Here is a 24,576-nt window from a genome sequence, read left to right as displayed (position 1 = left end):
CCATCAAAGAATGTATCAAGGTGTATTATCACTCTGAGCCTAAAAATGCTTCCCAAAAATTAATGTACAAAATGAAAATTGAAATTTTGAAAGAAATCTGCCATTTCGGTGCCCAATACATTGCACCCACTTTGTGTTGTCAGAGACCAGCACTCCTAAAACTATTAAGGGGCCATCCCGAGGGTCAAAAAATTATATATGTGGGTGTAAACTGCTGCTTGGGCACACAGCAGGGCTCAGAAGGGAAGGAGCACTGCGATTTTTAGCTTTTGGGGTACAGATTTAGAGGGACCCTCTGGGCGCCATGATGTTTTTGCAGAGCCCTGGAGGTTCCAGTAAACTGGAATTCCCTAAGAAGTGACCCCATTTTGTAGGGGCAATTTTAGGGACTTGGCAAATATGACATGGTGTCCAAACACCAACAATGTAAATCTGCACTCCAAAAGCACATAGCGCTCCTTCACATCTGCGCCCTGCTGTGTACCCAAATGGCGGTGTATGCCCACATGTATGACACTGGTGTACCCCGGATAACGGACTTAATGCCATATGTGGGTAGAATCGGCTGTTTGGGCACAGAAGGGAAGGAGCGCTATTTTGTTTTTTGGCGCACAGTTTGGTTTTTGGACATCACTTTTGCAAAGACCCTGAATTGCCAATAAAGTGGAATCTGCAGACATGTCACCCCATTTTGGACACTACCCCACTGATGGGATTTATCAAGTGGCGTAGCGAGCGCTTTTAACCCTTGAGGGTTGCATTTATTTAGTTTCCAGAAATGAAATCGCAACTGACAATGAGAAGTTAAAAATGAAATTTTTCCAGAGATTCGCCATTTCAGTATCTGATATGTTGTGCCCAACTTATGTCAGCAGAGATACACACTCCAAAAATTGTTAAGTGGGTATCCCGGGCACAACGGCTTTTAGAGCGTTCATCTCTGATACAAGGCGGGCACAACATATTATGCACTGAAATGACGGATTCCTGGAAAAATTGGTATTTTCACTTCTCACAATCAGCTTCGTATTCATTTATGGATAATAAGTTATAGCAACACTTGGGGGTTAAAAATGCTCTCTGTACCCCTGGATAAATCCTTCAGGGGTGTAGTTTCCAAAATAAGGTCTCATATCAGGGGATTCCACATTACTGGCGTTTCAGCTCTACAAAAGTGTCATGGCATCCAAAAACCAAACCATCTGTGCTCCAAAAACCCAATAACCCTTCTTCCCTTCTGTGTCTGGCTGTGCCCTAATATCAATTTATACTCACATATGACATTACGTCCATTATCCCGGGTACACCAGTGTCATACATGTGTCATACATGTGGCATAAACTGTAGTTTGGGCGCACAGCAGGGCGCAGAAGGGAAGGAGCGCGATGCGGCTTTTGGAGTACAGATTCAGATGTTTGGTATCTGGACGCCATGTCATGTTTGTAGAGCCTGTAAGGTACCAGAAAAGTGGATTCCCCAAAGGAGTGACCCCATTTTGAAAACTGCACCCCTCAAAGAATTTATCAGGGGGTGTAGTGAGTATTCATATCCCAGACGTGATTGCACAGCGGATGGCGAAGAGGGAATATATAAGCTGTGCGAAGAACATTGCAAACACCAAATTCCCTACTATGTCCCAGTAGCTCCTATGATTGGTCGAGTCACTCTGGGGGTCACTTTGGGGGTCATTTCTGGTGTCCGTTCCCTCATAAGGTGTAAATCTGGGGTGTCCCTTGATATCCGCTCGCACAGCTTATATATTCCCTACCTGCCGCAGCCAGTTGTATTCTAATGATTTGGCGATTTTTGCGGGTTTTTGTCTTCACATTGCTGGATGCTATATTTTCTTAATTTTTCTGGTGACGTGGCCATATAAGGGCTTGTTGTTTGCGGTATGAGGTGTATTTTGTAATGACACCATTTTTGGGTGCTTACAATCTATTCAGTACATTTTATTAACTCTTTTTTTGCTGGATTTAAAAAAATAAAATCAATTCTGGCATTGAGTTTTCCCTTTTAAATTTTGCGCCATGCAGCGTACAGTATAAGTAACATGTGACCTTTATTCTGCGGGTCGGTACGGTTACGGCGATGCCTCATTTATAGTATTTTTTTATGCGATACTAATTCTGCAGAACAAAAACACATTTGGGGACATAAATCAGTGATTTTTGCATCGCCACCTTCTGAGAGGCGTAACATTTTTATTTTTCCGTGGACAGTATTGGTTGGGGGCTTATTTTTTGCGGGACAACCTGCGCTTTTTATTGGTACTATTGTGGGGTGTATATGACTTTTTGATCACTTTTTATAGCATATTTTCTAAGGTGAGATGGTGAAAAATCACTACTTCCGGCGGGTTTTTTCCATTTTTTTCCCCCGACGTTTACCGTATACATTAAATATTATTTCAGTTTTATTGTACAGATCGTTATGGACGCGGCGATACCAAATATGTATTGTTTTTATTAATTTTTAGGGTTTTTTTTACATAACTCATTTTCTATAGAAAAAAGGAGACTTTTGGGGCTTTATAACTTTATTCATTTTTTTCAAAAGTTTTATTTATTTATTTTTCACTTTTTTTTACTTTTTATTTCACTTTTTTGTGTGTCCCTCTTAGGACACTTGATTCAGCAATGATTTCATTGCTAAATCAGTGTTACAGGCTGGAGACACAGGAGTCACAGGCTGCACGTGTCTCCAGTCTGTATCAGGAAGCCAAGCGATGTAGACGCATCGCTTGGCTTCCTGACAACGTGGGCAGGATCAACCAGGTAACAGGGGGCTCAGGCAGTCTGGGGTCACTGGCCAGACCCCAGACTGCATGTTTTGTATATCGGCACCCTCCGATCTCGCCGCGGGGGGTGCCGATACCGCCGGCACCATCACGGAACCGCTTCAGTTCCGTGATCATGTTTGATCACGGAACTGAAGGGGTTAAAACCCCCCCATCGGAGACCCCTCCGATGGGGGGTTATGGAGCAGGGTCTTAGCTGTCAGATACAGCTAAGATCCGCTCCAGTTATGTCGGCACTGACAGGGAATCCTTCCCTGACTGCCCGACGTAGTTTTCCTATAGGGCAGTCAGGAAGGACCTGTCAGTGCCGACGTAGATTCCCTATGGGCCGGTCGTTAAGGGGTTAAAGGAGCTGCAGCCTTTAGACATGGCTGTGACTTCTTCACTTCTTACAAATAAAAACACCATATTTCTCTTCCCAGGACAAATAAGAATAATGAGTTATTTTCCTAAAACTCAGCGCTGGTGTTCCTCTGTATTCCTTCTTGAAATGTATGAATAAACTGACAATTAGGTGTTATCATTCCCCTTGTTAAATGACCCCGAGACCACAGGTATCAGACTTAAAGTTCAGAAAACCCTGAGGCCAAAGGTCTCAGGTAAACAACCAGCACAACAGAAGTTGCATAGAAACAGACAAAACCTCTGGCATAAAACAATTTAGCAGCACCAATGCAAACAGATCAGAGTCAGAACTCAGTACTCACATACCAACCAGCTTTCAACATAATACAACAGAATGCATGTACAAAACAGAACTCATTGCTCAGCTACAATGGGAATAAAGACACAGACTTAGGTTTTTCCCGGCAAAAATAGTGATATTACTAGGTTAATAAGTGCAACCAAATACTTTAAGTAGTGTTTTAAGTGATTTATTGGTTTCTCCAGGAGCTCCTGGAATCTTCTGCATTTATTTTTACATGGGTAGATTACTGTTCTGTTTTCCTACAACTACCAAGATGCGCTTCACTCAAAGCTGACTCACACTACCTCTCCCTCCCCCTCTCCCTCCCTTTTTCACTCCCTCTATGTTTCCCTATCTATCCTGCCCACTACTAGCCTTTCTCAATTAACTAACTCAGCCCACCCCCAACCCATCATACTTACCTGTCTTCCTGTCCAGAACCTTCTGTGGGGCTTGTTAGTGTAGGTGATGTTCCATCTCTGGAAAATTTGAAAATATGCCTGGGACTGTCACATGATCTAGATAAATATAGATTTTTGGAAAAGTAATTAATAACGTAGGCAGGGGGAGGGTGTTTTTCTTAGTGTAGAAATATAATTTTATCCTGGACAACCACTTTAAATACATACAGAAACACAGGCATAGGAAGCAGGAAGTAAAGCAGGTGCAAACACTAATACTCAAAGAAATAGGAGATGGAACAGAACACAGAAGTAGCCAGTAAGCTTGGTCTGCTATGAAAGGTGGTATGTCGGCAAACACAAAGCACCAGCATTTAGAAATGGCACAATTATTTACTAAAATAGATATGTCAGAGAGACAACAGATCCTATATAGACGTGCTTTTGTATAAATAACATACCTTATTCTGAGCTTTTGGAATCACACATACAGTGGCGTAACTAGGAATGGCGGGGCCCCGTGGCGAACTTTTGACATGGGGCCCCCCCGACACCGAAGATCTCGACCGAGTCCCTCCTATGCATTCCTGCGCGCTCTATTATGTTCCATAGTGGCCCCTGCACACAGTATTATACCCAATAGTGGCCCCTGCACACAGTATTATGTCCCATAGTGGCTCCTGCACACAGCATTATACCCATAGTGGCCCCTGCACACAGTATTATGTCCCATAGTGGCTCCTGCACACAGCATTATACCCCATAGTGGCCCCTGCACACAGTATTATGTCCCATAGTGGCCCCTGCACACAGTATTATGTCCCATAGTGGCCCCTGCACACAGTATTATGTCCCATAGTGGCCCCTGCACACAGTATTATACCCAATAGTGGCCACTGCACACAGTATTATGTCCCTTAGTGGCCCCTACAGGACTAAATACTGTCACGTCACCCGCTGACCGCTATACCAGGACAAATTGTGGATAAAAAATCTGATCAAGGGGCCACACGGTGGCTCAGTGGTTAGCACTGCAGCCTTGCAGCACTGGAGTTCTGGTGTTCAAATCCCACCAAGGACAAAAAACCATCTGCAAGGAGTTTGTATGTTCTCCCCGTGTTTGCATGGATTTCCATCCCATATTCCAAAAAAGACATACTGATAGGGAAAAATGTACATTGTGAGCTCTATGTGGGGCTCACAATCTACATTTAAAAAAAAAAAAAATGTCCAATACTCTGCCTGCATAAATATGAGAAATCACGTACGTTCTGGTTTCCTCCTGTCATAGTATAGTATAAGTGCTGGATAACAGAGCGCTGCGGGAGTATGTACACGCCCACGGAAGGGGAGTTTCCCCTGTTTGGACACTCTGCAAGCTCATTGGTGGAGGTCCGCATGACGCATGGTGGGCGTGCCCGTGAGAGTGCTAGGGCTCTATTTAAACCCCAGCATGAGAGCGGTCAGCGTCTGACACTGAGTACTGGCTCCCACCATCGGGGAACCGGGAAATGCGGTTTTTACTGCAACATCTTCTTTATTATTTTTCCTTATCCTCTCCTGATGAGAATATGTAATCGAAACGCGTAGAGAGATTAATTATTTACAGCATATCTAGTGTGAACCCTATAGAATGGCATATTTATCAAGTGGACAGGGACACTAGTTATATGTTTAGGTGTCAGGTTAACTTTGCTATTGAGTGGACGCTTTAGGGCAGTGTGAACAGCATCAAAACAGTAGGGGGGAAGAAGGTATTTATTCTATACAACATTGTTATCAGCTACAGTATCAGTGAGATTATCATCATCTAGGCACCTATTTAGTGCTAACCGTCACCTGTCAAGTTGTGATTATCACTCCCCTAAGCTGAACTACCCTGCAGTATCTAGGAACATTGCAAAAAAGCTATATCTCTATAGTGTTCCCTACTTTTCTTATTGAGTTATGTATTCTAATTTTAGCCCTAGCTATACCGTTGAAAGATTTTAGCTGACCATATTTGACATTAAAAGTTATGTTTTATGCTAAGTGTTGTTTGTTATAAGAGAAAGTGTAGCAGTCAGTGCCCATTGAGATTGAGGCTCATATTAATAGCAGTTAACCCCATCATCTCCCTCACATTAACCCCTGTGTGCCTCACCATAAGAGTTGCTGATATGTGAGAGACATGGAGGTAATAATAAAGTATCTTCATTATTATTACCCCCATATGTCTCACATATCAGTAACTCTTATGGTGAGGCACACAGGGGTTAATGTGAGGGAGATGATGGGGTTAACTGCTATTAATATGAGGCACATGGAGTTACTAAAACACAAGTAATCACCCCATATGCCTGACATTAATAAGTAACCCCAGTACGTACCTGTGTAGCTTTAGTTTCATTTTCCTTCTTCCTTTCTTCCTCCAGTGCAGGACGGCAGGAGCTCGGCAGGGATAAGCCCCGCCTCCTCCTCTCATTGGTGGGCAGAGGACAGCAGAGAAAGGGAGGGGGGAGAGAGGGGGAGTGTCCTGAAGCGCTGACAGGAGCCAGAGCTGCAGCTCCTGTGTCTCAGCCGTTGCTGCAGCTTCGGGGCCCCCTGTTGGTGGAAAGTATTCCACCAACAGGGGGCCCCGATCATTATACTCGGGGGTCCGAAAAGACCTCCGAGAATAATGATAGCAGCGGTAGCAGCTGTCACCGGGCCCCTAATGTCCCGGGCCCTGTGGCAGCTGCTACCGCTGCTATGGTGGTAGTTACGCCACTGCACACATAGAAGAACATTAAATGGACCAGTGAACTCTACATCAATTTTACCATAGATGCATTAGAATGTTGTCATGATGTGCATGACATAGATAAAACATTATTAAAAATGACACACTGTCACTAGAATGTCAGGGTAATCTTAAGCACTGTGGATGTATGGATGGTCAAGATATTATAGTACACATTGGTGAATTTATAATAGATATTTAGTTAGTGAAATTTTACACATACCACCAGTGACCATATTGTAATTGACAAACCCTTTTTTATAGCAAGCGAAAATGTGATCGTCAACCAGATGTTCCAGTCTAAATTGACACAAACTGGATCTCTTGTACCACCGTATCCTCCACTTAAACTTAGAGGACCCAAAGCAGCCTTACTTTTTAAAAAAACATCAACCACTTCAAATGGTGAGACCAAAAAAATCTTGGAACTCAGTAAGGTAAGACAAATATCCGCAAAGATGGCTAGGCTATCTATTCTTATACATGCTCTTAATATATATACCCTTACATTATTAATGTTCAGCTTAATGATACAATGTATCTAGAAAAAAAACACGCTAGGTTCACACTAGCGTTCGGTTTTCTGATCTTCGGGTCCACTTGGGGGCCCAAATAACGGAAATCCTATCTGCTTTAAAATCAAAAACCCATAGATCCCATGGGCTATAATGGGGTGTGATGGGTTTCCACCCAGTTTGCGCTTGAAATTGACAGAGAAATGTTCTACTGAATGAAGGATGGAGATCCCAAATGGTCACCCAACACTAGTATCACTGTAGACTTAGCGTGTATCAAATTAATGATAAAACTTTGTACACAGCACTATTTTTCATAGATGATAGAATATCTTTATTATATTCAGGAGATCCACTCTTCTATATGTCTTTTTGTTTCATCAAAAGGTGGATTGACTTTCAGTACATTGGACAGGGGAAATAAATATTACTGATTCTTCCAGATCTCTCTCATACTGAGATCTATTTCTCTTATTCATAATTATTTGGGTCAATATAACTTCATTTTAATCAAGTAATATATATTTTTTATATTTTATTTTTATTTTTAAGGAGCTTCTTCCATAGTTATAGCTAAAGTGTTGTGCTTTCTGCCCTCTAGAGATGTAGTTAACCATTTTCCCTGTTTTTCTTCAGTTGATTAAAAAGAAAGGGTCGTATTCATTTCTTCAGAAATTGGAAAGAGGCGGGCCTACCACTGTGACTATACAACTCAGGGTTAGTATGCCAGGGAATCTTTATATTGAGGAAGGAAAAGGAGAACGTGTATTGGCTTTTTTTGTTGAACAGCTGAGCTGTGGTGAACAAGTCCTCTCTGTCTCTTTCATACAGAAAACTCTCACAGAGCTAATTGGAAAGATACAAGCCAGCACATTACATCTTATGCACTGTATCAAGCCTAACAACTCGAAGCTAGCTGAAACTTTTGATAATTTTTATGTCTCTGCTCAACTACAATATATTGGTGTTCTGGAGATGGTGAAAATAATCCGACATGGTTACCCCATACGCCTTTCATTCCCCGACTTCTTGTCAAGGTAGGATTAATAGACAATTATTTCAGCTAATGATCGTTTTGCATTTAATATAATTCATTAATTTAATAATTGTCCATCTGATATTCAGCTTAGATATGAAGCTTATGCACAACTTTAGGTCAACAGTTACATTGCTATAAGGCATACGTTATGCAACGTGTACATTGAAGAGGCCACAATGTAAACTGTTGATCAAAAGGGGTCCCAAGTAGTAGACTCTCATTGATGACCTTTTCCGAGGGAAGTTCTCTTTGGGAGGGGGATGTACACAATTGACAGCAATTCTGCCATAGGTTTTATTTTACAGTGTTCATGTGTCATAACATTTGTAATGAACCCAAGTATATTTTTTAGTATTTTTTTTTCATAATAAAACATGTTATCATTGCCAGCTTTACTTTAATTTATTTGCAACTCCATAATATAATGGTGATATAATCAAATTAGCATAAGAAATACTCGACAAGTTATACAGGAAAAATTGTGAATTTCACGCTACAGGTTAGACTTGTAATGGTCTCATGAGCCTGGGTCCTAAGGGATCACTTAATAAAATAATAATATAATTCATTAACAACTTACTATTTGTGCAGTTCTTTACTATAATGTTCATATAATATTAATATAAACTTTAATTTGAGACAAAGTATTGTGTTTATTTCTGATCAAAGTAATGCAGTTTACACTGTAGTAGCATTGGAGATTCCTATTTATATATGTTATTACATTACATGGTACCCAAGCGGAAAGATGATGGGTAAACTGTTTTACTCACAAAAATGCCACTATGACAGTAGTTTATTATGTCACAAGCATATGACTGGGCTCATGATTTGAATGTCTTACTGAGATGAGGTCAGCCAGATACTTTTTCACAAGACCTTTCACATAGCTAAATATTTAATCCCACAGACAATGTTAGTTTTCTGCACTTTTTCCTGGCTTTTGAAAAATTACAGCAAGAATGTTATATTTTGCTGCCAGCCTTTTAAGTGCAACTGAGGTCAGTACGTTTCAGTCTGCCTTCTGTTCATACAGATCATTAATGCATTGTACAAGTAGAAATCATTGCATACAATAAAATAATTCAGGCTGGGAAGAAACTATCACATAATGACTTATAGGTTGAAGTCTTACTATGCAGAGTAGAGTCACAGCTTCGCATTAATGCATAAAATAATAGCTTATTATCTTACTTTTATCCGATGGAATGAGACCCAAAGAAGTGTCCTGGAGATGCACGGAGAACCTTCCGGTAGGTAGGGAGAGAGTGGCAATAAATGGATGTCCAGCACTCCGTAACTTCTTTATATAAAAGGTATAAGTTTATTTCGGAGACATGCTCCCTTTAAAAGCCGAGTATATACAAAGCATATGGTGGTGCAGATGGGATGGTAACAAAGAAACCGACGCGTTTCGAGGTTATTCACCTCTTAGTCATGACTAAGACTAAGACTTATGTCTCCGAAATAAACTTATACCTTTTATATAAAGAAGTTACGGAGTGCTGGACATCCATTTATAGGTTGAAGCCCCATGTTGCAAAAATGCAGCGTCTTTGCCATGGCTGGAATGTTACAGCAAAGAAACGCTGCGTTTACAGTACCTGCAAAGTTAATGGGATTCTGGCTTTGCAGTGGTTTTTGCCACCCACACTGGCACTGGCCAGTTATCAAAACCTAAACTGGTATACAGCAATAAACAGAATTTATGCCTTTCATAAAATATATTATTTTATTTGGTATGTTTGTAGTTAAGAATAACTCAATTTGAAACCCATAGCCCAGGACTGTGACTAACACTTGCTGAGGTTTTGGTTTCTTTATCTATCTAAATAAAAAAATGGATATTGTCTTTGCTACACATTCATCAATTTGTAACATTTGTTCAACACTTTAACAGCCAGGTTACTTTAGGCCTAAATATCCAGACATTTTTTTTATTTTTGCCATCATGTCAAGAGCCATAACTTTTTTTTTATCCATATGAGGGCTTAATTTTTGCAGGATGAATTTGATTTTTCAATGGCCCCATTTTGGGGTTCTTAAAATGTATTGATTAGCTTTTATTAACTCTTTCTAGTTTTTTTTGTATTTTGTAATTTTGCATCATTTACCAAGTAGCTTTTTAGATATGTTACTATAATTCTTTGTATCACTGTGATTATTCTGGCACCAAATATGAATAGTTGGCATTGTTTATAAGTTTTTTTTGTATGGCTTTCACCATACTGGTTACATAATGTGGTGATTGTATAGTTCAGTTCCTTACAAATGTGTTGATAGAAATTATATGTACTTTCTTACTATTTTTAAACAATCTATTTGTAAACGAAATACAATGAATTTTCTTTACATTTTTGTTTAAACACTTTTTTTATACATTTTATTTTAGTCTCACTATGGGACTAAGACATTACAATGATCACTGGTATAACACATTTAAATAATTCTGTATTGCATTGTATTATAATTGTTAGGTTTACACTGACATAGGCCTATTAGACCCACATTCTGGCTGGGTATAATAGGCCTCTGTATATTTCCACCAAGTGGGTCTTTGTAAGGCCCTGACTACCATCAGAACCCATCACACCCAGTAATTGCATTGTGAGGGGTCTGATAAGGGTAATAGTCCAAATGTCAAACCCTTTTGATGCAGCAGTTGATGCATCTAAGGGGTTACAGTGGTTATTGACACTCCCACCCAGCTTGCTACCCACTTTTGCATCAGTACTTTAGTGGTAAGTAAAAGGTGGGAGTGAGAGGGAGCCTCAACAGCTCAAAACTACTGCTAGCACTAGATGACATGTAAAGTGGAAAAACATACCTATATGGATAGTCATACTAGTTGCATTACTAACAAAAAAGCTTTAATGCATGTTACGCTGCAATTCAAAGTGTTCACTGGGAGTTCCATAACTCTTATGTGTCCTGGAATATCCACAGTAAATACTCTCCAACCCTTCTCTGGTCTCGAGTGACAGTTCTAACAGCTTTTTGGATGGAATGTAGACATACTGCATCAAAGTACAAGGTGGATAATAGATAAGTTTAAACTGCTTTACATATCTATCTAGACCTGTCAGGGGTGTTGAAAACTGATGTATTCTCTTTAAACAAAGTATCTAGCAAATAATTACATTAAAGGGGTTGTCCCATCTTAAGGATCCTATATATACTGGTAGCTTATGTAAATTGAAGACTTTTCCTAAATATAGGAATGCTGCTTTGTTTGCCTGTTATGTGAACCTATTCCACCCATTGTTTACCCAAAGTTGCTATAACCACGGATATATAGAACAAGGGATGTCACTTACTCAGTGCTGGCAGGACAATCAACTCAGCTAATTACAGTTTGCTGATAAAGCCAAGTCTGTTATCTCTCTATGTAAACACACAGATAACACAGAGTCTGTTATGTACAAGCATGTGTATATTATCTGATCTGAATAAATACTGTTTCCTGTTCAGTGGGGAGGGGGATACACGAAGTGAGAAGAAAAGAGAACAGGCAAACTGCTGAAACAGTGAAATGGGAAAACCACTTTAATATTACTATGTAGTGCTTGCAGCTTACTTGTAGCTTGCAGCTGATCATTAAGGAAATCTGCAGCCAGACTCTTAGCAGATTATAGTCTGGGCCCCTTTTAATAAAATTGCATTGTCCAAGTGGACAACCTTGTTAGAAACAATTGCACAATTCGGAATACTGTCTACAAAAGTTATTATACGCAGTACAACCTATTTACAGGTGGGATTCAGCAGCCGGACTAAGTTTATAGTCAGGGTCCCTTCTAATACAATTGCATTGTCCAGGCTGCGAGCCTTGTTAAAAACAATTGCACTATTCAGAATACGTTCTACAGAAGTTATTATATACAGCACAGTCTATCTACAGGTAGGACAAAGTATATTTATTACTTCTTTCATAACCTGTGTGCCAGCAGTCTAAAATCCAGCTAGGATTTGCCAGGCTATTACTTTAACAATGACATTGCAATCTTTGCTTGAGTCAGCAAATAGATGTCACTAGCAAAGGAAGTTTTGATGAGCCAGTCAAGTAAGTCCATAGCTATTAATAAAATCACAGTTCCTATTCCATCACCTCTATATTACTGGATGTCTGTAAGTGTCTGATAAGCTTATATTGAAAAAGGGACTGGCAGTGATTCATTACAGAGTCCTTAATAACACTGCGCATTAGATGTAAAACCCATGCATTTAGCTGTAATGTTCTGTAGAACAATTCACAATGTAATTACTAAAAAAACCGAATTGTTAAAATGAATGTATTTGTAAAACTGCACTGTTCCTATCAATCTGGTTTATACAGACCGCAGCTTTATCAAGAGGTCCAAAGAAGAATATAGTAGTACCTACACTGATAACCAAAATGTCTAAATTAAGACTAGGTTGGCAAATCAGAGGCAGAATGTCATGCTTCTGGGCACAATAGCACAATATGCACTCCAACTAATAAATGGTATTTATAAGACTACTGCTGTGTTATGTGACAGAGAGTCATTCGGCTCCATCAGATACCATGATGTTGGTGTGACTGTTACCTCTACCCCCGATATGGCTACATCTCTGTGATCAGTGCTGCACGTGGGTCTGTAGATTGGGTTTAGAATGAGACCACATTAAAATCAGTGAAAAATGGATACAATTAATCCTGTCATTGAAAACACATTAAATACAATATGAAAAACTAAGAGAGCCCTAGTCCAAAGCAAGTCCCAGTCAACAAGCTGCTGACAGGACCTCCAGCACAGAATCAGTCCACGGTAAGGACCAGGCAACAGGCTACTACAGAAAAAATGTATGTCAGCACAGTTTTGTTAATTTGAAAATGGGTGTCGAGTTATATCTGCTCATAGCTGTACAGAGGACCCTAGAATGAATTTTCCTGGTGGTCCCTAGGCACTCCAGTCCAAGTCTTCTCACAAGTCACTCATGTGGCTTCTGCCCACTCAATCCCATAAAAACAAATGCTCAGGATTCAGAAAACCAACATTGCTATATTTGGACATACAGTATTAGTATGAGTAATAATATGGTTGGAACAATTGCAGGTACACTATTTAAGACTACTGTAACTCCTTACTAATCGGTCTTCCCCTCACTAAACTCTCCCCTCTACAATCTATTCTGAATGCAGCGGCCAGGCTCATCTATCAGGCTAGACGCTACAGCGATGCCTTGGGTCTGTGCCAGTCGCTACATTGGCTGCCTATTCATTATAGAATAAAATATAAAGTTATCACCCTCATCCACAAGGCTCTCCATAATGCTGCACCTCCCTACATTTCCTCCCTCATCTCTGTCTACCGCCCAACCCATACTCTCCATTCACTCAATGACCTAATACTTAAATCCTCTATAATCAGAACCTCCCACGCTCGTATACAAGACTTCTCCCGAGCTGCACCACTTCTCTGGAATGCTCTACCCCACACAATCAGATTAACTCACAATTTCTACAGTTTCAAACGCAAACTAAAGACACATCTTTTCAGACAGGCCTTTCACAATTCCTAATGTAAACCCTTCTATACTATAATTATAATCCCCAAAATTTAACCCTCCTTTATCCCCGCTCCCACATTATCCCACATGATATGATGCCATTTCAGGTTAACTTTATATGTCCAAGCTTCCTCCACATGTTAAAGGACACGACTGGTGACGGCTCAGAAAGTTTTATGTTTGTGTAATGACAGTCACCTCTATTACAAAATTGTCTGAATACTGTATAAGCAATGTCGTCCCTGCTACCTCTTGTGTCACTCCCTCTACCTCATAGATTGTAAGCTCTTGTGAACAGGGCCCTCAGTCCCATTGTGTGAAATGGCTTTCTTTGTAATGCATCTTTCTGTCTGTATTTGAACCCTACAAATTGTACAGCGCTGCGGAATATGTTGGCACTATATAAATAAAATGTATTATTATTATTATTATTATTATTATTATTATTTATTATTATTATTGTTATTATTATTATGGTATTACATTGTGGCCACTACTATGTGATAGAGTTTTTTATGGACATTACTACAATATGTAGCTGGCACAATATCATGGATAGTCTTGTATTACAGGCACAATGGTGTGTGCTCATGGTACCACCGTGCTGCCACTATTCTTTGTTCTACACAGCAATTGGGAGAAGCAATGATGTGGCAACGATGTGTAGGTCCAGGCATGGACAGTTTTCTATGAGTACTGCTATATGGAATAGTTGAGGTAAAACATTAGGATTCATAGCTCTAGACAGAGAGCATAGAATTTGCTTGTTACAGTATAACTACAGTAGACTTGAATTTAAGATGTAGTTAGGATAGCTTGGGTACAAACAGGATTGACCAACAAACTTCCCTTAGGCATACACACAGACATTAAAATACATTGCATGGGAAGACAACTGGCTTATCTTTATGTTTTTAGGAGAAGGCAACTGGTTTATCTTTATGTTTTTAGTGGCAACTAGAAACCACCTACTGTACATGGACATGGTGAGAACCTACAACCTAACACATAAATATCCAGCCGGTGCACTCGTACCTAAGCCAACTTCTAATAATGATCCTGAGAGTGTGAAAAGCGAACTGGTTTCAGTTATATATTTTATGAATATTAAAATTATTTAGCAATATAAATGAGAATTAGTCAGGAGTATTATGTACTATGCATTATACAGTATGCATCATTGTAACTGTATGATTCTCTACATTTCTGGAAATAGTGTGCATCTGTATAGTGTATACTGCGTATAAGTTACTGTATAGCATTTCAAGCCACAGTTGACATTTCCATTTAGTGACAATATGACAAACTATTATACTTAGTGTTGTTGCCATGAAATTTCATTATTTATCCGTGAACTCTTCATCTGATTTTCAGATATAAGCATTTATCAGAAATCTTAACAAGACAGAAGCAAAAAGCCTCGCCTGAAGAGAAATGCCGGCATGTTCTAGAGCAATGCAAGCAGCAAGGATGGCAGGTAATCTTACAACTACTTTGCATTAGGTGAAGTTCACATGCTGCCTTTTCTTTCTAGATGAGATACACTCGATAGAAGAATTCCCAAGTGTCATGGTTTTCTAGGAAATGCTTATTTTTCCCTGAATTTCATCTCTCCAAGAATTTCCTTGAATGGTTTTCTTATTTAACAAGACACTTGGGGCAGCTATTACATAATTGAAGTAGGATAATGTATTTTTGCAGGGCTTTCCCTAATTCAGAACCAAGGGAGTTCTGTTTATAGTGTAAGGCTGAGATAAGGGGGTAGATTAGTGTTGCTGCTAAGCTTCGCTCACGGAGAAGTGTCTGGATTGTGTACAGGACTCTCTTCATATCTGTGCTCTGCAGCCCCTGTCAGAGGTTCAGGAAAGATTTCCATCATTTTTTATTACAAGACTAATGCAGCACACAATGCTATTCAGTCTGGATTATTGAGCAGTGGAAAACATTGTATAGTCAGATGAATCCATATTACCGGTGATGGGAGGGTCAGAATTTCATGCAAGCAGCGTGAATCAACTCTTCATGACAATGACAACAATTCAGGCTGGTGGAAGTGGGGTAATGTCATGTGGTGGAATGTTTTCTTGGCACATCCAGGGTCCACTGATACTTATGGATGATACCCAGGGGTTTAGTAGTATTAATGGATCTTAAAGCCTGCGGGGACCCAAAGGCCTCTTGAAAACATAAAAAGATGCCAATAATATAGATAGTATAGATAGCACATGGTAAGTAGGGGTCCCATTACATATTTACATTAGAACCAATGAGCCTCTGATGAATTCTGTGTATGACATGATAAGTTTCTAAAAGCCAAAAGAGGTCTAACGTGTTACTAGATGGTTGTCCGTGTATAACTCAAAGCTTATCTTCAGCTCTCAGCAGAGTATAGGAAAGCATATACATTTATAGTATATCAGCACGTCAGAAATATCATTTATATCACCACTCGTGTTTGATTGTTTATTAATGTGCATTGATTTTCTTTGTTTCTCCCAAACTTGGTTATCTTATCTGTGCTCTGTGTTTCACACATCATGCCAGGGGAAAGATGGATAAGGCCTGTTGAATTTCAATTTGCCCAATCCTTTTGTTTTCAGGATAGATAAACCACCACCAGAGGTGTCTTTATTCCCTCGTCCTTTTGACAATACATGCATGGTTAAAGGGGTTTTGGGCAAAAAAAATATATTTTTTAAAAATGTCTGTTATTGTCAGAAACAGAGGCCTTTGTGGTCCCCTGTTCAGCAGCTTAACTGTGAGTGAATATAGCTGACCAAATTTAAAGACTAAGTGCTAGCGATGAAATTCCACACCACACAAGAAATGTTTGGTATAAGAACTTCTTTCTTAGCCTGAGCAGTGCAGACAAAAAGAGACCTTTATTACAGAAGGGGCAGGTTTTTATATCCATATGCAGAAAGTAAACAAACAGCAAGTTTGATTGGTTGGTTGAGGTATCCACCTCCTGTGACATCAGCTCCAGTGCACTACCTCCAGGAAGTGATGTAGCTTCTTCCCATGTGGTTTCTGTAATGTCATTTCATGTGGGAGTGGCTTCTGCCTTGAGGCTTCCACATGGTCGGGGACCAATACCTGAGGACAGCATAGAGGCCATCTTGTCATGATGTCTGGTACATTGTCAAAAGCCCATAACACACAGGAATGTCTTTGCAGCCTCAATCTTCACAATCCCATGCGTGCATTACAGTATAAACATATAGCTTAGTATAAAGCATTTGCTTAGCTCTGAACTCCATCCACCAGAAGTCTGAGGGCTGGGGGTTAATTGAATTTTATCTGCTCATGCTCCACAACAGCCCAACTGGTTTTTCCACCATTGCTTAGAGATGTCCTCTTGAATTGTCGATTCATTGACTTGGTCTATTGTATTTACTCTTTGAAATACATGTCTATTGTCCGCAGCCAAAAGGAGACGGCTAGTGGGACTACTGTGTACCCAGACAACAATTGATTACAAGATGCCAGCATGGACATATGATTTTAGTTTCAACCTCGAACAAAAAGGCATATTATAGCTATATCCAGATATTGCTGGCGTCATCTTGCTACATAATATCATATTCAGTTTGAAACATAAATAGTTATACTGCATTTAGTTTTAAGGATAACAATGTGTTTGTGATCATATATTTACAACCTTCACATTATTAACCCATTGACAGCATTTAGTGCACCCACATACCTTTCACAGTGTTTTGAGTGATTTCTGGCTTTCTCTGGTGTTCTCTACATGTGTTTACATGGGTAGCTTTCTGCTGTCTTAGCCTACAACTACCATGATGCAATGCAGTACACTCAATTATTTCCTAATTTCCTCCCTTTCAGCCCCCCCCCCCTCCCCATTTTCTATCTAGGCCGCGGACTACTAGCTCTATCTGCCTACCTAGATAACTAACTCAGTCCCCCAACCCCCTCCACACCCCATCATACTTATCTATTTTGTCATCCTGGAGATGGCTTTGAGGTGCCGCTGTCCCTCTTCTGCCCGCACCTGGGATCTGGTCCTGGTGCCTGCACAATAGAACGCTGCTTCATTTTACTTTTGCAGGTGTTCTAATGCGCAGGTGTCGGCTCTGTCTCACTTGTGAAGTAAGCAACGGCCAGTGAGGAAGTGTTGGTGAGTATGAGGGGACTGGTTGAGGGGGAGAGAGAGAGGAGTACTGGTGGCCTCCCATCTCCGGAAACAGCAAAACAGGATGTAACTAGGAAATCAGAAAATGTGCCTGGGGTGGTCACATGACTGCCCTAGGCATATGGGTAAATATACATTTTTTGTTTTAAGGGTTTAAATTAGAAGATATGGGGGGAGAGGAGGTTTCGCTTAGGGGTAAAGTTTTAATTTATCCCGGAACTGGCACCTCCATTGCAGAGATATCACTGTTTTTGTCAATGTGCAAATGAGACGTCATTGGCATTGCTCCAGAGAGTTAAGTGGCTGGGATCTGGTGACAGATTCCCTTAAATCTTTGTAGCTATAGGCCGTGTTTTTGTGTAAAGTTGTAGTTATGCGCATTGCTGAGGACATTTTATTTTCTCTTTCTAGATTGGAGCGCGAAAAGTTTTCCTGAAATACTGGCAAGCTGATCAACTTAATGACATGTGTGTTCAGCTACAAAGGAAAATAATACTTTGCCAGAAAGGTAAAAGTAAAATATTAGCTGCTTTTGATTAATATTGATTGTTAGTGCAAGGTTTTTTTTAGTTTATAAAAGGTTACTTATAACAAGCACCCTGTAATCTGACTATCCTGTAAAAAGACTATATCAAAGTTGTCAGAGAGATGAAACCACAAGACATTCTCACTGTGTTCACAAGAACAATTCCTGCACTTTGTATATGTAAAAAAAAAAAACATTTGAATACCTAAAAATGACCTGAAGTGACCTTAACCACCCATCACCACTGTGACATGCAGTTTTCATATTTTGGATGAGCACGGAGGTGTATGCCTCACAGCCAATAGTAAGCTGTCATTGTCCTTTACAATAGGACTTGGAATATTGTAAGAGATGTTAGGGTTTCTTCCTTTTTTTCTTTTACTTTTACTAATGATATTATTTAGTTAATCTACATTCAAAGAAATGAAGACCAGTCATATGAGGAAATGTCAAGGAAGATCTGTTACATTTCAATAGTTAAGAAAGACCCTTTCAAAAAAAATTATTTTTAAACCGTTATTAAAACTTTTGTGTGTGTGTTTGTTGTTTTTCAGTTCTGTCAACTTCTGCCCTTAAAATAATTCTATTCACCAGAATTCAATGAAAGTTTGGGGGTTATGGTTTATTCTTGTAATCTAGTCTCTTCTTAAAGGGATCCTATCATTAGAATCCCTTTTTTCTAACTAACACGTAGGAATAGCCTTAAGAAAGCTATTCTTCTCCTACCTTTCGATGTCTTCTCCACGTCGCCATTTGGTAGATATTCTGTTTTCCGTCTTAATGCAAATGAGTTCTCTAGCATCCCCAGTGCTGCGAGAGAACTCTCCAGTGCTGTCTCAATCTTCTTCAGGAACCGGCATCTACGCGTCGTCTTCCGGCCTGGCTTTTAATCTTCTACACATGCGCAATCAACTTTGATAGCGGGCCTCAGGCAGAGCCAACTGCAACTGCACTGCCATTTTTTGTGGCCGCTTACTACAGGAGGTCACATAAGCGGCCACAAAAAAATGGCCGCGTGCAGGTGCAGTTGGCTCTGCGCACTGGCAGAGCTGATTGCGCATGCATGGAAGATTAAAAGGCAGGCCGGAAGAAGACGCGTAGAGTCTGGTTCCTGAAGAAGATAGAGGCATCGCTGGAGAGTTCTCTCGCAGCATTGGGGACGCCCCCAGTGCTGTTTGAGTGCTGGGTCCCGCCTCTAGTGCTGGGAGATAACTCATTTGCATAAAGACAGAAAATGTAATATCTACCAAACGGCGGCGAGAAGAAGACATCTAAAAGTAGGAGAAGAATAACCTTTCTTAAGGCTATTCCTATGTGTTAGTTAGAAAAAAAGGGATTCTAATGATAGGATATCTTTAAGGTCGGGACTCCACAGACCGGAAACTCCACAATTAGCCTGTGGTGGTAACGCCGCAGGAAAAATCGGCAAAGTAGATCCCATGCCCACTTTACGGTAAAAACTGTGGTGCAGACACACCATGATTTCCAAAACCAGCACGGTTTTGGAAATCACAGTATGTCAATTATATCTACGGAAACACTGGTAGTTTCCACATAGATATAATTGTAACAGAAAGTTCGCACAGGAAAACTCCACAAACTTTCTGTTTAAAGTGCTGCGGGAAGAACTGCAATGCGTTCCTGCTGTGGTTTTTCCTGCAGCCCTTTATTGCTGCGGGATATCCCATGGGGCCTTAACCTAAAAGAACCTGTGTTCAGCATGATTTCATTTTCACTAGGAGCAGAGCAAAACATTCAACACCTGCTTTATGTACTGTACTTTCTAATGAACGCACTAGAAAGACCTACAATTATGCCCATGTAAACAAACAGGCTTCTGCTGTAATGGCTGGGATCTTAGAACACTATGACTGCAGCCCAAATGTTTATTTGTTATTGAGCACATTTTTGGAAAAATCTGTGTTTTGGTCATAATTAGGACAAGCCTTTGGATGTAAAAAATAACAGAAATCAGAAATTTTATAAAATGGTGAAATTATAAATTTGTATAAGTCACTTTTTTAGATACAGTACTTCTGGCAACTGTCTGTAGTTCTTTTAACAATGTATATATGTGTATTATATAGATGGCAATTCAAACTATTGCATATGTATACAACAAGGAATGCAGCATAAAATATGACAGTAGTGAAATAAGACAGTGGTGATATTAAAAAGTATCTTAAATATCTACAGTATCATCTTAAAAACTTAGCTTAACAATTTTTAGCAATGAGATGCTGTAGGGTTAACCATTTCCCAACATTTGAAATACTTTTACGGGTCTTTAAACATGGTGGGTGCTCAGGAACTGAGCGACTGCCGTACCAATCTTGTTTCTACCGTAATATAGGCTTGACCATGGGCATCAACTCTTAAATCAAACATACCAAGGCATCTTTTTACTGGCAGCATGTGGGGGCCCACATTTTCATGATGATCATTGTCACCCTGAATGAGAGCTAAAGCAGCAATCCATTGCTATGACAAATGGGAGTCTATTGAAGGCTCCCAGGCTTGTCATTACTATAGGCCTATTACAGGCCGCTGTAAGCATGGCCTCTGGCTGCCACGGAAATACAATGTAGTCCCTCAGTTGCAGCATTGAGGGCTGATGCAGGGGATTAAACATTCAGAATCCCCTTTCATGCCACAAGCTGTATTTACTATTAAATAGAAAAACTTGCTTGAAACATTTTATGCTTTTTTTTTTTTTTACTGTAGTTGTGAGGAGGTTTTTAGCCCGCCAACATCTCCACCAGAAAATGAACATTAAACAAAGTGAGGATACTAGTTTAGAAGATTTTCTACTCACCGTGGAGAACCTTGGACAGAAGGCCTACCACTCTCTGGTTATTCAGAATGCGTCTGACATTGCCCGTGAGAAAGATAAACTTCGCACTGATCCAGAAGTAAATCATGATGCAACGGGACCATGTGGTGATAAGAATGATATTTCTACCAGGTATATGTTCACATACTATAGACATTCATAGGATACCAATGGTGGTAGATAATTTTTTAATCTATTAACCAATTAATTACAACCTTTTACCATTGGTGGGAGATTGACAATTGTACTGAGAACATAAACTTAGCTACAGTCAGACTCTTATATTCCCAATGAATTGAGTTGATGTAGGCAGAAAAACAGACAAACCACCCTGCATCTTAAAAGGGATTAAAAAAAAGTATACAAAAACTAAGTGTTGTTGAAAATGTAAGCAAAATGTAAATAAAAATATAAAAACATATACATTAATATAAACCCCACATTTGGTGTCTCCATAACCATCACAACCTATACCAAAAATCTTGTAAATAGTGTACACTTGCAATCAGAATTGTCACAAAAAAAGGAAAAAAAAACTGGTGGAATAATGGGATTTTGTTTTCTGCAATATACAGCCCATATTACATTGCTGATGCAAAAATAAAATAGTTATTAGATGGTAAGAAAACCCAAAATTTTGTGTGGTCTTAGTGGAAATACCAAGACCTGGTACTCTGTGGGGTTATCTCTAATAATATCTGTATTATTACTTTAAATGTGAACTATAATTATTATTATTATTCTTTATTTTTTTTCAGAACTGATGAAATGAGTGGGAAGGTTATGGAAAGCCGGCTTGTAGGTTATCGTTCCACACCTAATCTCTTTCATTCTTCGTCTGTGATGGCTCCATTTACCACTGGTAGCTTGTCTCGCTCAGCATCTGGAGCATCTGCAAGGTCCCTTTCGTTGCACACAGTATTAAGCTTTGATGATGGTGGTAATCTACAGTCTCCTCGGAAACAGCCTCCTCCAAAACCAAAGAGAAATCCCACCACAAGATTAAGTGCTTCATATGAAGCTGTTAGTGCCTGTCTTATCGCAGCTACTAAGGAAATTGATAATGATGGTAAGTTTACAATTGTCTGGGTGAGTTCACAATTCCCTTATTTAATGTCCGTTGCTCTCATTAGTCACAGGATGGGAGCAATGGACATTAAATAACAGATGCAGATGGAGCCCCCTCTGTCTGGTGTCTGCCATGTAATGTGACAGAAGCTTTCTTTTGTCATGTTTTATAGGTTTCTGATGGAAGAAAAATTCCTGTATGTAAACAAAGTAAAGTAAGCAAACATGGCAGAAGAAAGTGTCCATCCTTTTGTTTACATTATAGTCAATCGGAACAAACATAGATGGAGAAGGCTCTTTCTGTAACTCTACTACTGTTAATGTCCTTTGCTCTCATTCTTTGACAGATGGCAGTGGTGGACCCCAATAACGCTAGTGTTATCTGTACTGTTTGTTAAATATTTTGTAGTCTGAACAGTTATAAGACAACTTGGAAGAACTGCCACATATGTATAAGAATCACACAGTAGCTTCAATGGATCACTGACTTCCTATGAGCTTTAATAGTTTTAAAGAAAATCTATCAAATGTTGCTGTAGTCTTTTATGTGATAGAATGTTATAGAGCAGAAGTAGCTAAGCCAACCATTGGCTTTATTCTTTTCTGCCATATTTGTCATATCATTACATACAGTCCTATGAAAAAGTTTGGGCACCCCTATTAATCTTAATCATTTTTAGTTCTAAATATTTTGGTGTTTGCAACAGCCATTTCAGTTTGATATATCTAATAACTGATGGACACAGTAATATTTCAGGATTGAAATGAGGTTTATTGTACTAACAGAAAATGCGCAATATGCATTAAACCAAAATTTGACCGGTGCAAAAATATGGGCACCTCAACAGAAAAGTCACATTAATATTTAGTACATCCTCCTTTTGCAGAGATAACAGCCTCTAGTTGCTTCCTGTAGCTTTTAATCAGTTCCTGGATCCTGGATGAAGGTATTTTGGACCATTTCTTTCTACAAAACAATTCAAGTTCAGTTAAGTTTGATGGTCGCCGAACATGGACAGCCCGCTCTCAAATGATCTGAAAACAAAGATTGTTCAACATAGTTGTTCAGGGGAAGGATACAAAAAGTTGTCTCAGAGATTTAACCTGTCAGTTTCCACTGTGAAGAACATAGTAAGGAAATGGAAGACCACAGGGACAGTTCTTGTTAAGCCCAGAAGTGGCAGGCCAAGAAAAATATCAGAAAGGCAGAGAAGAAGAATAGTGAGAACAGTCAAGGACAATCCACAGACCACCTCCAAAGAGATGCAGCATCATCTTGCTGCAGATGGTGTCACTGTGCATCAGTCAACTATACAGCGCACTTTGCACAAGGAGAAGCTGTATGGGAGAGTGATGAGAAAGAAGCCGTTTCTGCACGTACGCCACAAATAGAGTTGCCTGAGGTATGCAAAAGCACATTTGGAGAAGCCAACTTCATTTTGGAAGCAAAGATTGAGTTGTTTGGTTATAAAAAAAAGGCGTTATGCATGGCGTCCAAAAAGAAACAGCATTCCAAGAAAAACACTTGCTACCCACTGTAAAATTTGGTGGAGGTTCCATCATGCTTTGGGGCTGTGTGGCCAATGCCGGCACCGGGAATCTTGTTAAAGTTGAGGGTCGCATGGATTCCACTCAGTATCAGCAGATTCTTGAGAATAATGTTCAAGAATCAGTGACGAAGTTGAAGTTACGCCGGGGATGGATATTTCAGCAAGACAATGATCCAAAACACTGCTCCAAATCAACTCAGGCATTCATGCAGAGGAACAATTACAATGTTCTGGAATGGCCATCCCAGACCCCAGACCTGAATATCATTGAACATCTGTGGGATGATTTGAAGCGGGCTGTCCATGCTCGGTGACCATCTAACTTAACTGAACTTGAATTGTTTGTCCAAAATCCCTTCATCCAGGATCCAGGAACTGATTAAAAGCTACAGGAAACGACTAGAGGCTGTTATCTTTGCAAAAGGAGGATCTACTAAATATTAATGTCACTTTTCTGTTGAGGTGCCCATACTTTTGCACCGGTCAAATTTTGGTTTAATGCATATTGCACATTTTCTGTTAGTACAATAAACCTCATTTCAATCCTGAAGTATTACTGTGTCCATCAGTTATTAGATATATCAAACTGAAATGGCTGCTGCAAACACCAAAATATTTAGAACTAAAAATGATTAAGATTAATAGGGGTGCCCAAACTTTTTCATAGGACTGTATTACAGAGCAAAGATCTGTTGGCAATGCCCACGATC

General features: G+C 39.7%; 1 protein-coding gene across 1 annotated transcript in view; it reads left to right on the top strand.

Annotated features, from left to right (window-relative positions):
* The window catches only part of MYO16 (myosin XVI), a 247,923-nt gene that overhangs the window by 192,769 nt on the left and 30,578 nt on the right, over positions 1-24,576 (top strand). Inside the window, exons 25-31 of the mRNA XM_075265275.1 lie at positions 6,915-7,087; positions 7,802-7,882; positions 7,997-8,202; positions 15,108-15,210; positions 18,301-18,397; positions 21,140-21,380; positions 22,007-22,317. Coding sequence (XP_075121376.1) covers positions 6,915-7,087; positions 7,802-7,882; positions 7,997-8,202; positions 15,108-15,210; positions 18,301-18,397; positions 21,140-21,380; positions 22,007-22,317 — 1,212 coding nt within the window. The remainder of the gene's footprint in view (positions 1-6,914; positions 7,088-7,801; positions 7,883-7,996; positions 8,203-15,107; positions 15,211-18,300; positions 18,398-21,139; positions 21,381-22,006; positions 22,318-24,576) is intronic.

This window comes from Leptodactylus fuscus, chromosome 2, assembly GCF_031893055.1.
Source record: "Leptodactylus fuscus isolate aLepFus1 chromosome 2, aLepFus1.hap2, whole genome shotgun sequence".
NCBI lineage: Eukaryota > Metazoa > Chordata > Amphibia > Anura > Leptodactylidae > Leptodactylus > Leptodactylus fuscus.
The sequence above is the reverse complement of the archived record's forward strand: the minus strand, read 5'-3'. Positions and strand labels throughout refer to the sequence as shown.